The 11757-nt window shown below is 47.8% G+C and overlaps 1 protein-coding gene across 1 annotated transcript in view; it reads right to left on the reverse strand.

Annotated features, from left to right (window-relative positions):
* The window catches only part of STK39 (serine/threonine kinase 39), a 316768-nt gene extending 305307 nt beyond the window's left edge, over nt 1-11461 (reverse strand). Inside the window, exons 1-2 of the mRNA XM_007452630.1 lie at nt 11406-11461; nt 10434-10930 (exon numbers count right to left, since the gene is read on the reverse strand). Coding sequence (XP_007452692.1) covers nt 10434-10930; nt 11406-11461 — 553 coding nt within the window. The remainder of the gene's footprint in view (nt 1-10433; nt 10931-11405) is intronic.
* Between the last annotated feature and the right edge of the window lie 296 nt (nt 11462-11757).

The raw sequence follows: 11757 nt of genomic DNA on the forward strand, positions 1-11757 counted from the left end.
ATGCCGTTGCTGCTCTGACTGCTATAAAGTTATCAGCCTGGCAGCAGGGACCTGGCTCTAGTGCAGAAGCTCTGCTCCAGCTAATGATCAGCCCTGAAGTACATCTATTTCCTGCTCCTCAACCTCTTATTTGCCATCACACACACACACACACACACACACACACACACTCACTCACTCACTCACTCACTCACTCACTCACTCACTCTTCCACCTCACTGACAGGTTCTAACTAAGGATTAAAAATATAGTCTAGGGCTTCCCTGGTAGCACAGTGGTTAAGAATCCACCTGCCAATGCAGGAGACACAGGTTCGAGCCCTGGTCCGGGAAGATCCCACATGCCGCAGAGCAACAAAGCCCGTGGGCCACAACTACTGAGCCTGCGCTCTAGAGCCCAGGAGCCACAACTACTGAATCTGCGCGCCTAGAGCCCGTGCTCCACAACAAGAGAAGCCACCGCAATGAGAAGCCCACGCACCGCAACGAAGAGTAGCCCACGCACCGCAACGAAGAGTAGCCCCTGCTCACCGCAACTAGAGAAAAGCCCACGCAGCAACAAAGACCCAATGCAGCCAAAAATAAATAAGTTAATTAATTTTAAAAATACATATTTATAGTCTATTCTAACAGCCAGGCAAAAGATGATAGTTGAAATGAAACTATTTTATGTTTATATATCACCTGGCTTATGTTAAATAAACATGCTCTAATGAAGAAAGATATATAAAAATCATTTCAACCCCTCTAAAGAAAGATTTTTACTATAATATCTATATGGTAAATATGTTCCCAGATAAGATATATATTTACTTCATTTAAATGGTAGTTATAAAATTCACTGAGTCGATAACATTTCAAACTTCCTCCTTCCCACCAATGAGGAATCAACATGATGTAAGTAGAAGAAAACACTGAACTGGGAACTTCCCTGGTGGCGCAGCGGTTAAGAATCCACCTGCCAATGCAGGGGACACAGGTGCGAGCCCTGGTCCGGGAAGATCCCACGTGCCGGGGAGCAACCAAGCCCAAGCACCACAACTACTGAGCCTGCGGTCTAGAGCCCGCGAGCCACAACTACTGAGCCCGCAAGCCACAACTACTGAGCCCGCAAGCCACAACTACTGAGCCCGCACACCTACAGCCCATGTTCCACAACAAAGACATGCCACGGCAATGAGAGGCCCGAGCACCGCATCGAGAAGCCGGCGTACCGCAACAAAGAATAGCCCCTGGTCACCGCAAGTAGAGAAAGCCGCGCAGCAACGAAGACCCAATGCAGCCAAAATATAAGGAAAAAAAGAAACACTGAACAGGGTAGGAAGCATTGGCCTGAGATTCTAAGGACTTCTGGACCACAGGCAAATCAAGTTAGGTTGTTAGAATCTTCAGTTGTAGAAACAAAGGAACAGGAATGGACTTTCTCTTCAGTTTCCTCCAAAATTAAATTTCATCATCCCCCTATATTCCTGTGCTATTCCTCACTGAGGAGCTGACCTTAAAAAGCCAGCACTGACCTATCATTCCGACCCCTGGGCACTCTCTTCCCCTGCTTTCTTGAGTCATCTCATAATTAAGAAAGGGGCTGGTGACATTGCCAATTTCAAAGGAAGGAAGAAAGGAAAGGAAGGGAGAAAAGGATGAAGTGAGGGAGGGAAGAAGGAAGGACAGACGAAATAATTCAAAGTAAAATGTCAACAACACAGGACACGCCAATAGGAAGCAATCCACAAAATGAATCCTTTTCAATCCCCAAACAAAACAGAGCAGGAAAGAAACCAGTAGGAATGCCCCTTATTACAAAGCCCGGTACAAACTGATGCTACCGTTCAAAACAAGACCACAAATTCTTCTAAGACCTCAACCATCAACAGAGTGACTGTGAGAAGTTTCAGAACTGTCACAGGTCACTGGCTTCTGAAACACTCCCCCAATGAAGATCTATCATTCACATGATAGAAAGTCATCAATCTCTACTTATCATACTAGCTCTTCTGGTACATCAGTGACTAAACGTTGGAAACCTGAACCCCATAAATGTCACAAGAATGTGTATTTTCACCTGAGCAAAGAAGTGAATGAACACCCAGGACTCTAGGCCTCTGAGTTACACTAAATGCCACTTACCAGGAAGACGTTTGAAAATAAAACTATTTTAAAATGATGTTTTTCCCATACATCAAAATATACAATCAGTTTAAAGGTCAATCCATCTAATTCCTCAATGTCCAAGAAGTTTTTTAAAGCTTTAAGTGAGAGTTTATTCCCAAATATTTGTTTGGCAAATGGGAAGAAACTTGAAATACACCAGCATTTACTCACATCAGATTCCCGAAGTGTTTATCTAAATCAATTCTGAACTAAAGCACTGCCAATCCATTCTCTAAAGGACTGCTATTTCTCCTCTGCTTCCCAGTTAAGCCAAATCTAAAATGCCTTTCTAATTAATCTACTGAATTCTTCTTTAGCAGCAAAAACCTGACCAATGAACAGCGGATTTGGAAAAAGAAACACCTGAAGCACTTGAATCACTTCGGCCATCTTGGAGTTGTTTGGGGATAATTTAAGCAAAACTGTCCTGGAGGAAAATGTAAAACCTCACTTGATTACATGGAGAATTTTTTTTTTAACGGGGAAAAAAACCTTTCCCAAAAACACACCACAGAGGAATTACAACACCTATTAGACTGGTTTTGACTTTAAAAGATCCAGTTCTATGGTCTTAGCATGTACCACACCAATCCTATCACCCCCCAGCCCCTTGTCACTTATAAAAATACAATTCCTGCCATCGTATCAACCTTTGCAAACCACCCGTCTGATATTCTGCTGCTGTGTTTCACCTGTATCCCTGATGTTCTTCAACAGTCCTGATTTCTACACAGCAAGAAGGCCCACAGATCTTCAAGGTTGGGTTATATATAACTACACAAACAGCAAGAGAGAGCTCATGGGTACACTCAAGAAAGGAAAGCTCTAAAGAAGAGGAGAGGCGTGCTAGGACTTCCCCCACCCTGCTCTGCAATGCCTGAGTAAAAGGACACGGAGACTGTGGCAGGGAGCTCCGGGTCCTTTAATCTGGAGAGGCCACCTCGCAGAACAATGACCTCAGGAAAGCCAGGCCTCTGGCTGGCTGGCTGCCTGCCTGCCTGCACAGCACAGGCAGGTGCAAGTACTCAAAGTGCTTACTCTTGATCTGGGAGGATTAATGAGCTAATTTCTACAGAGCCCTTTAAGCTGATTGGCCCAAACGCAACTGAATAAGCATCATCATTAACCACAGGCAAGATTAAATCTTCAGGATCCAAGGAGGCAAATATTCACAAGCGAGGCAATGTTCCTCTTCCACAGGGGGTAGGAGGGCATTTATCCCTAAAATTCAGACCTTCATCCAGAAAACACTTATCGAATCTTTAATAGGAGGTGTGGGCTATGGAGGCCAAACACCTGTCCTCAAGGAGTGCCGGGATGGGCAAGGAGGCAAACCATCTGCACAGGGTATGAGGACCACCGGAGTGAAAGAGACAAGAGAGGAGCAGAGGGGAAGGCGGTTCAGGGGCAGAGACTGTTTCTGTGAAATCATTTATCCCGGGTCTTAAAAGGGAGACCGGATCAGGGTGGGTTCCGTTTATGAACATGCATCAAGCTATACATTTATGACACGTATACTCTTCCTTGTGCATATTATACTTCAATAAAGGTAACGCTTAAAAGGAGAGACAGAGCTCTCTGTTAAATACATGAAAATGGAACGGAAGGGGTGTGGAAGGGTGTTCCAAGCAGAGGGAAAACTTGCCTAGCAGGGGCTGAGAAAGCATGAAGCATTTCAGCAACTGCAAAAAGGTCCCCACTGGCTGCGAGTCTGTCCTGAGAACAGAAATGACAAAGGGTGTGGGGCGGGGGGGGGGGGGGGGGGGGGGGGGGGGGGGGGGGGGGGGGGGGTACACACTGAATGGGAGGCAAGAGACAATTCCCGAAGGCCTTAAACACCTGCTCAGAGTTCATCTTAAGGATGATAGGAGAGCCACTAAAAGTGTTTTAAGCCTGGGGGTAACTGATAAAAATTTGGGTACAGCAGTATCACTTTGGTAGCAATGCATACTAGAGCTGGAAGCAAGGCTGCAGACAAGGAACCTGGTCAGGAAGTCATTACAGTCATCCAAGTTAAGAACTGATAAGAGCCCAAACTGAACTGGCAATGGCCAAGAGGAAGAGTGAGAGACAGATCAAAGAAGGGATCCAGCACGCAGAGTATTTAGGACTGAGGACCAATCAGATGTGGGAGAGAGAGGAAGATGGGCAAGTGCAGGATGAGCAGCATGTTTCTACTTCACACTCAAGGGTCTTGTGTAAGATGGAGAACGTTGAAGGAGCAGGATTGGGATGAAGCAAAGGTGGCAAGGCAATGAGTTTCACGGTGAGTATCAAGTTCTGTAAAGTATCTAAACAAAGATGTTTAAAAGGCAGCCCTCATACCAGTCCAAAGACCAGAGAGGCCCTGGGCACTTTAGGCAGTAGTTGAAGCCTCAGACCCATAGAGAAGTGGATCCTGGAGCAGGGATACGCAGGGAAGGAGCAGGAGAAACGGCAGATGGTGCCGACTCCTGCAGAGAGAGGAAGAGAGGGAAAGCCTGCAGTGTCCACTGGCTGCAGCCACAGAAGGTCACGGTGACGGTGGACATTCCAATTTTGGCTTCTTAGCAAGAGGGCAGACGCCAGATTGCAGTGAGCTGAGAAGTGGATGGGAGGTTCTCCACTGGGAAGGGAAGGAAAGAGATAAGGCAGGAGCTAGAGGAAGGAGTAGTGAGAGTGTCGGTGTTTTGTTCTCTTTTGCTGTCAATGATTAGAGGGAGATGAGGATATTTATAAAGTAGAGGGAAGAGCAGAGAGGCAAGGAAGGAGACAGGAGAGCAACAGTGATGACCTGATCTGCAGACAAATGCCCCGTCCCCTGACCCGCTGGGGCACACAGTGACCACTTCTTTTAGTCAGCAGCATTTCCTGCCAGCACGGCAGCCTCAGCAGGGCGGATGCAGAGGTGGGAGAAAAGTGCAGTCGGAGCAGGTTGCTCACAGAGCCCTTTCGCGACGGGCCGTACCTCCAGCAACCTTCCCGCAGGATGCTCTCACCACTTGTCAGAGGGCCATCTGGCACCCGAGGCCCCGAGCTGTCCTGTTCCACAGGTCTCTGCAGCTACCTCCCCGCAGGGGCCTCAGGCTGCCCCGCCAGCAGCCCTCTGGAAGGGGCCGCCCACTGGAAGGCGGGGGCTCGCGGACCAACTCCCCCTCCTGCAAACTCCCTGATGCAAACTGAGCAGAGAAACTCGACAGGACGCTCCACAGTCTGGCCAGAATCAGGCAGTATTCTCTGCCGGTAACTCGGACCTGATCAGCCGGCGCAGCGCACAGCAGCGCAGGCTCAGACTCCCGGAGAGCTCACCCTGTGCCAGGCACTGTTCTAAGTGCTCCAGAGTCTCCCTTTCTCTGCAACCCTATCGTTATCATCTCCAGGTCGAAAATGAGGAAACCGAGTGCAGACACCTCCAAATAACTGGCTCAAGGTCGCCAGGCCAGCGACTGCCACTGTCAGGCCATCTGACTCCAGAGCCCGCCACGTTTTAAGTTACTCTCCAACATCATCAAAAATGGGGGATACAACAGACTTATAAGAGACAGGGGGAAATTTATAATTTTATCAGTCACAAATCAAATGCATAAAGTATTATAGAAATTCTAACATGAGTTTCTCTTAACCCAGAGATTCTTCCCACATGCTAGTTTGAACAGCACATTTACAAGCATTTCTATTAAGAATGTAATTAACACCACCGAACTGTACACTTAGAAAATGGTTAAAATGGTAAGTCTTATGTTACCTATATTTGTATATTTTACCACGAAAAGAGCAGTTCTATATACATTTTTCTCTTTACCAAAAAAAAAAAAAAAAAAAGGTGAAACGATATGAAAATCAAAACACGTGCGTGAAGCTAAGCATCTCAGGACTCTCTTTTCTTCTAAAAAAAAAAAAGCCAACCTGGGACTTCCCTGGTGGTCCAGTGGTTAATACTCAGCACTCCCAATGCAGGGGGCCCAGGTTCTATCCCTGGTCAGGGAACTAGATCCCACATGCATGCCCCAACTAAAAGCCCACATGCCACAACTAAGGAGCCCGCATACCCCAACTAAAGATCCCGCGTGCTGCAACTAAGACCCAGCGCAGCCAAATAAATAAATAAAAGGCAAGTTAACAACTGACAGCAACAGCAAAGCAGCCCGGTTTAAAGGTCTGGGAGATTAAAATACACACTCAGTGCTCCAGGCCTCTGAGGTCCTGTGCAAAAGAGTGTGACGCAGTATAGTTCCACTGTCCTCAAGATCCCTCTAGAACATCTATAAAACCAGTTCTAATCCCTAAACCACAGAGCTCCACAGAACCTCTGAGAGCACAGAGCAGAGGAGGAATGCTCTGGGCTACTGCTCCTTGAAGACCTGGAGAATTGCCTATTACTTGTGCCTAGGGGAGATGCACCGGAATGGTTAAACAAAGCTCCCAGGAGAGAAATAAACAAGAGTACTTGAGAACCCCTCTGTCAAACTACAGTTAGGAGTCTAGGAACCAAATTCTTTTTGTTGACTAGAACCACAAATGCAGCAGGTGGTACTTTTGGATCACTCTAAATGACTGACCAGGATAAAAGTGAAGCAACTGAGAAATAAGGTGCAAAACTACAGAAAGACTCATCCTGCAAAAAATACCTGAGAAAATCAAATATGCTCTGAGGCATGAGTCTATTTAGTATTTCTCAGAGGAAAACCAACAAAGGTAACAGACCCTGCTAGAACTATCCGATTCAAATAAGGAAACTGATACTGCATTGAATATAACTCTTTGACAGGAAAGTTCCTTGAGGCTGTTCAATCGATCAAGGAAGCCCAAGTCAACATTTACATGATTCACTTTCTGTTCTTTGTTTAGCAAATCAAAGTGATAATATTAATACCACCAACAAATAAACTAATTTTTCAACTAGCATATCTTTGGGTGCCCCATATACTTCTAAAGAACAAATCTGAGAGTGAGATGGTAGGGGGGGGGGTGGTGAGGAACAAAGATTAATGAGGCTGAAGAGTATTAAACGAGCTAGAACACCTCCCAGGAGCAGTTATTTCTATAGGAGACAGAAATATTTGAAATCTACTAATATTGATGGCTAAAAGAAGGAATTTAATCATTTCATAACATGGTTAACCCCTCTTTAAGTATAAAGCTCCCTCCAATAGATTGTACATCATTTCCAGGTCGCACACAAACTTTCGAACCAGATTACCATTACAAACTCTCCACTGATCTTTCACCACACAAGAACAACAATATAACAAAGAGAGAACTTTATTTTTAGACTTGCAAAATCCTGTGTTTATTTTTCTAAAACAGAAGTCGAACAACTGAACCTGCTTTGTTTGGACTTTAGTAAGCGTCTTCTCCTCTAATCTTGAGACCCCCCAACCTCTGCCAGAAGGAAACGAAGAAGTGCCCGGTGCCACGCTGCAAAGCTAAAACACCTTGCCTCTCTTGGCCTTCTGCTCAGGCACATCTGAGCCTCCTGCTGGTCACGGTTCACACTGCCGCAGCCCTATCATATGACACCTGCCTTGTGGCCGGGAGAGGCCAAGGCTGTCCACCCGCACTCATGTCGAAACTGGTCCGATGTTTGAACTACTAACTTCTGCGTGTAATGTTTAAGCAGAAGTGCTTAACCACAAGTTCACTCTTCATTACTTAACTAGCATTAAACGCTAAATGGAAATGGGTTTGTAATTCCCTATAAACATTAAGACCCTGGAAAACCCTATTCCAGCAATTTGACTTCAACACGGGCCCCCCACAGGCCATCTCTTTCAGTTGGAAAATTAGGAGATAAATTTTAAATGTAGAAAAGCCCTTTCCAGTGTGAATGTGCAAAAATCAATGTAGAAGTAATAAGCAGGCGTTTCTGCTTGAAAATTCCTCAGGTAAATTTCTTTTTAACTAAATTGACCAACCATAATTAACAATGCTGCTACTGCAAGCAGAAAGAAGGCCTGCAATCAATCCCCTCACCTTAATTAAACTAAGATTTTATTCATTTTAGTTGACAAAACTGATCAGCTCAGAACATTGTTTTCAAAAAGCAAAGCTTGCATACTGACCCTAATAGTTAACAAAATAAGCATATAAATTGATTATAACTGTGTGCTGGTCCTGACCCTATGGAAACTATGTGGCTGATACCATCATTCAACTCGTATGCATCATCCCTATGTGCTGGAGACAGAGGGATAAACAAGACCCTCGAAGAGTTCACAGCTAGGAACTCCTAGCTAGGAAAGGCAGCAGTGGAAATAATCAGGCAACTTACAAACTTAAGACTTCAAATTTCAGCTCAGATGTCTTCTGTGGAATACCCTGTTTCCTTATTTCTCCTAGCAGTCAATCCCTCCTTTGTGCTCTACCAGTGCTCATTCATCACATCTTACAGAGTCGTTTACTTGGGAAGTCCTTGAAGGCAGGGACAATTTTTATTAATTTCTATACTGCTAGCACCTAGCACGATGCTTGGGACATAGTAGGCCTTTAGATTTTGTTGACCACATAAAAATTATGGAGTTACCTGCTGTGAGATATAAAAAAGGGGCAGAAGAAGCCACCATACTTTGCCTTGGGAGAAGGAGGTTTCTCAAGAACATTCACACTGGCCTTGGAAGCTGAGTGAGATTCACTACAAAGATGGGCACTTAGAGAAGAGCCTGTGAAAGGCAACAAGGAATGGAAGGCCAGACGGGTCCTAAGACAGCTGACTATTCAGGATACAATCAATGCAACCAGAATATGAGAGGGGGCAAGCCAGTTGAGAGTCGGCCTTAAAACTGGGAAGATGAAGGGGCTTAGCTACCAGGTTAAAGGAGTTCTCACTAAATGCTCTAGGCTTTGAGAAGCCCTTGAAAATATTTAATCCACGCAGTGACAGGAAGACTCACCCTTTTAGAGTCTTTGGCCAAAAGTTATGAAAGTTCTTGGTTTTCAAAGAATTTTATGTACAGATGCTTATTTTAGGTTATTTGGAGCTTTTATAGCCTAGGTTAGGGTTAGGGTTCTGCCCTTCAGTGTTTATTTCAGTATATGCTGTTTCATTCACACAGTAGCAGATGATAAAGGCTCGTTTAAACACCTAATGAAATTCTTAGTATCTGTTTTAATTTTTTTTAAGGGAAGAGTGGAGCATTCTTTTTAATGAAAAGAAAAAAAAGTTTAAGAGAAATATCCTGAGTTCCTTTTTCATCACCGTACTTAAATATCAAGATATGGGAAGGCAGCATCCCATCCCAGCGCCAGTAAGGTTTGAAGCTGAGGGCCCACTTTACCTGGTGGGTTCCCTAACTGGGTTTAACAAGCCTCTCAGACGAGATGATCGAATAAGGGCCAACACAACTCTCCTGGTCCTTCACGTGCCTGGCCCAGGGAAAGGTAATGCCGGCTTCTTGCCATTCGACTTTGCCAAGTTTTTAAAATGTAAGATAAGGTGGTATTTGTGGGCCGACTAGAAGGCACCGAAAGGCAGGGAGCAGATCACTGACAGCCTCGGCTTTCACTCTTGCAGCTCGGCCTTGGACCAGAAGGAAGCATCGGCCCGGCGCAGGGCAGGAGGCCAGGGTGCATGCTTTCCACGGGCGACCGGGCTGGGCAGTAGGCGGCGCGCCCAGCTACCGAGAGGCGGGTACCCGGGAACGCCGGGCGGCGCGGAGAGCCGGGCTGCGAGGCGGGCGTGGAGCAGCGGCTGTCAGGGAGGGAGGCCAGCATCCTCCCCGGCCTCGGGAAAGAACCTGGGCCTCCGCAACTCCTACGTAGCCCGGTTACCCACGCCGAGAGGCTGCTGACGGGAGACCGAGGCGCGGAGCTTGGAGAGAAGAGGCGCGGCTGCGCCCGCTGGGTCCCCCAGGACGCGACCCCAAGGCGCGGCGCGGCGCGGGGGCGCTGGAAGCCGAGGGCGGCGCCCCCGCAACCCCACCCCGGCCGCGGCTTCCTGCTCGCGTGGCCGCCGACCACAGGCTGCGGGCCCGGCGCGCGGGAGGAAGAAAATGCGGCGGCATTGCCGGGTCCCCAGTTCCGCCGCCCCGGCGATCGGGGAGATAAAAGTTTGCAGCATGCGGCTCGTCTGCAGTGCGAGTCACATCCGCCGCGCCGCCTCCTGCAGCACCAGCGCTCACGGAACGAACAAATAAATTTTTTTTAAAAAAGCTGTTGAAGCCGGTAGGCCCAGAAGCCGACCGCTCTGCCTCCCGGGCGTGCATGGAGGCAAGCCCAGCATCCTGCGTCCCCTCCCGCCCAGGTCGCGCCTCCCGCCCGGCCTCAGCGCCCAGCCTGAGCCGGCCCCGCCGCGCCCGCAGCACTGACCGATAACCTCCTGCAGCTCGTACGCGTCCCTGCAGATGGGCCAGCCGACCGCCTGCGCCGCCGGGGCTGGGGCCCCGGGGGCCCCCCGAGCCGGCCGCCGCCGCCGCCGCCGCCGCTGGAGCCAGCCACGAGGGGAGGGAGCAAGGGAGGCCGAGCCGGGCGGAGGGAGGAGGCAGCGCCACCGGAGGCGGGGAGGGGAGGAGGCGGCGGTCGCCGCGCTCGCCGCGCGCCCCGCGCCTCGCGCGCGCAGTTCTCTGTCTCCTCGAGGAGAACGGCTGCCCCGCCGCCCTCTCCCGCCCTGCTCGCGGCCGGGGAAGTTTCCACGGGAGGGGAGCGAGGCCGGGTTAGGTTGGCTTTCGGGGCCCGCGTCCCTCGCCTCCTCACTCCCTGTTTTCTGTGCGCCTTCGCCCCAGACAGTCGGACTCTCCGGAAGATGTCCCCTGGGGACCCCGAGGACGGGGTCGTTGAACCGCCGCCAGGTTCTCAGATTCAGAAGTCTCCCCAAGTAAAGAGAACCTGAAGTTCATTTACAAGTCAGCGAGTGAGACACCTACACGCCGGCCATTTGTAGGACGCCAGTTAAAAAACAACCCGAGTTGTAACTTTCCGGCCACCTACCTGCCAGTATCCCTTTCCCCACCTTGCCTAATCTAATCGCAGCCTTTCTGGTTTTTTCTTAGTGAAACATGATTCCTTAGGTCTCTGGCTGTTCACAGACTTTATTCATTTGTTCCAAGCCGCTTGGATCCCACGGAGGTGATGAAAGGGCCTGTGCAGCTAGAATAAGCAGTGTAAGAGAAATGTGGACAGTATTTCAAATTTTAGACCCTTAATAACAAGCCACATTAACCCGTTAGGACAACAAATAGCAGGCATTTCTTTTACAGAGCATACTGGTTGTCAAAGTTTGTACCGCAGCATAAATAAACTGCGTTGGAAACAATTGCTGCTTTTCATCACTCCCAAAATTACCTCATCCTTAAAATTGCTATGGTATAACCATAGGTCTTCCTAATTACAGGTGTCATATTTAACGCTGAATGTTCTCTGTGTTCCCCTGGTATAGATGACCAAGATTGCACCATCCTTGTCTTAAGGTGAAACGGTGCAGTGACCCAATGGTCATAATGGCCATTTGGCCAAAATTATCTTGTGTCGTTTTCATGATGAGGACTACTGAATAAGTAAGAATAATGAGCATATTTTTAAAAAAAAAATCAGAAAGATTGTGATACTTTGTCTCCTGTGTTTATATACAAAAATCTCCTTAAATTTTTTTTAAAGATAATTCAGATGAAACCCAGAAATTCATTAGGAGAAACGT

Source organism: Lipotes vexillifer, unplaced genomic scaffold (assembly GCF_000442215.2).
Source record: "Lipotes vexillifer unplaced genomic scaffold, Lipotes_vexillifer_v1.1 scaffold454, whole genome shotgun sequence".
Taxonomy (NCBI): Eukaryota; Metazoa; Chordata; class Mammalia; order Artiodactyla; family Lipotidae; genus Lipotes; species Lipotes vexillifer.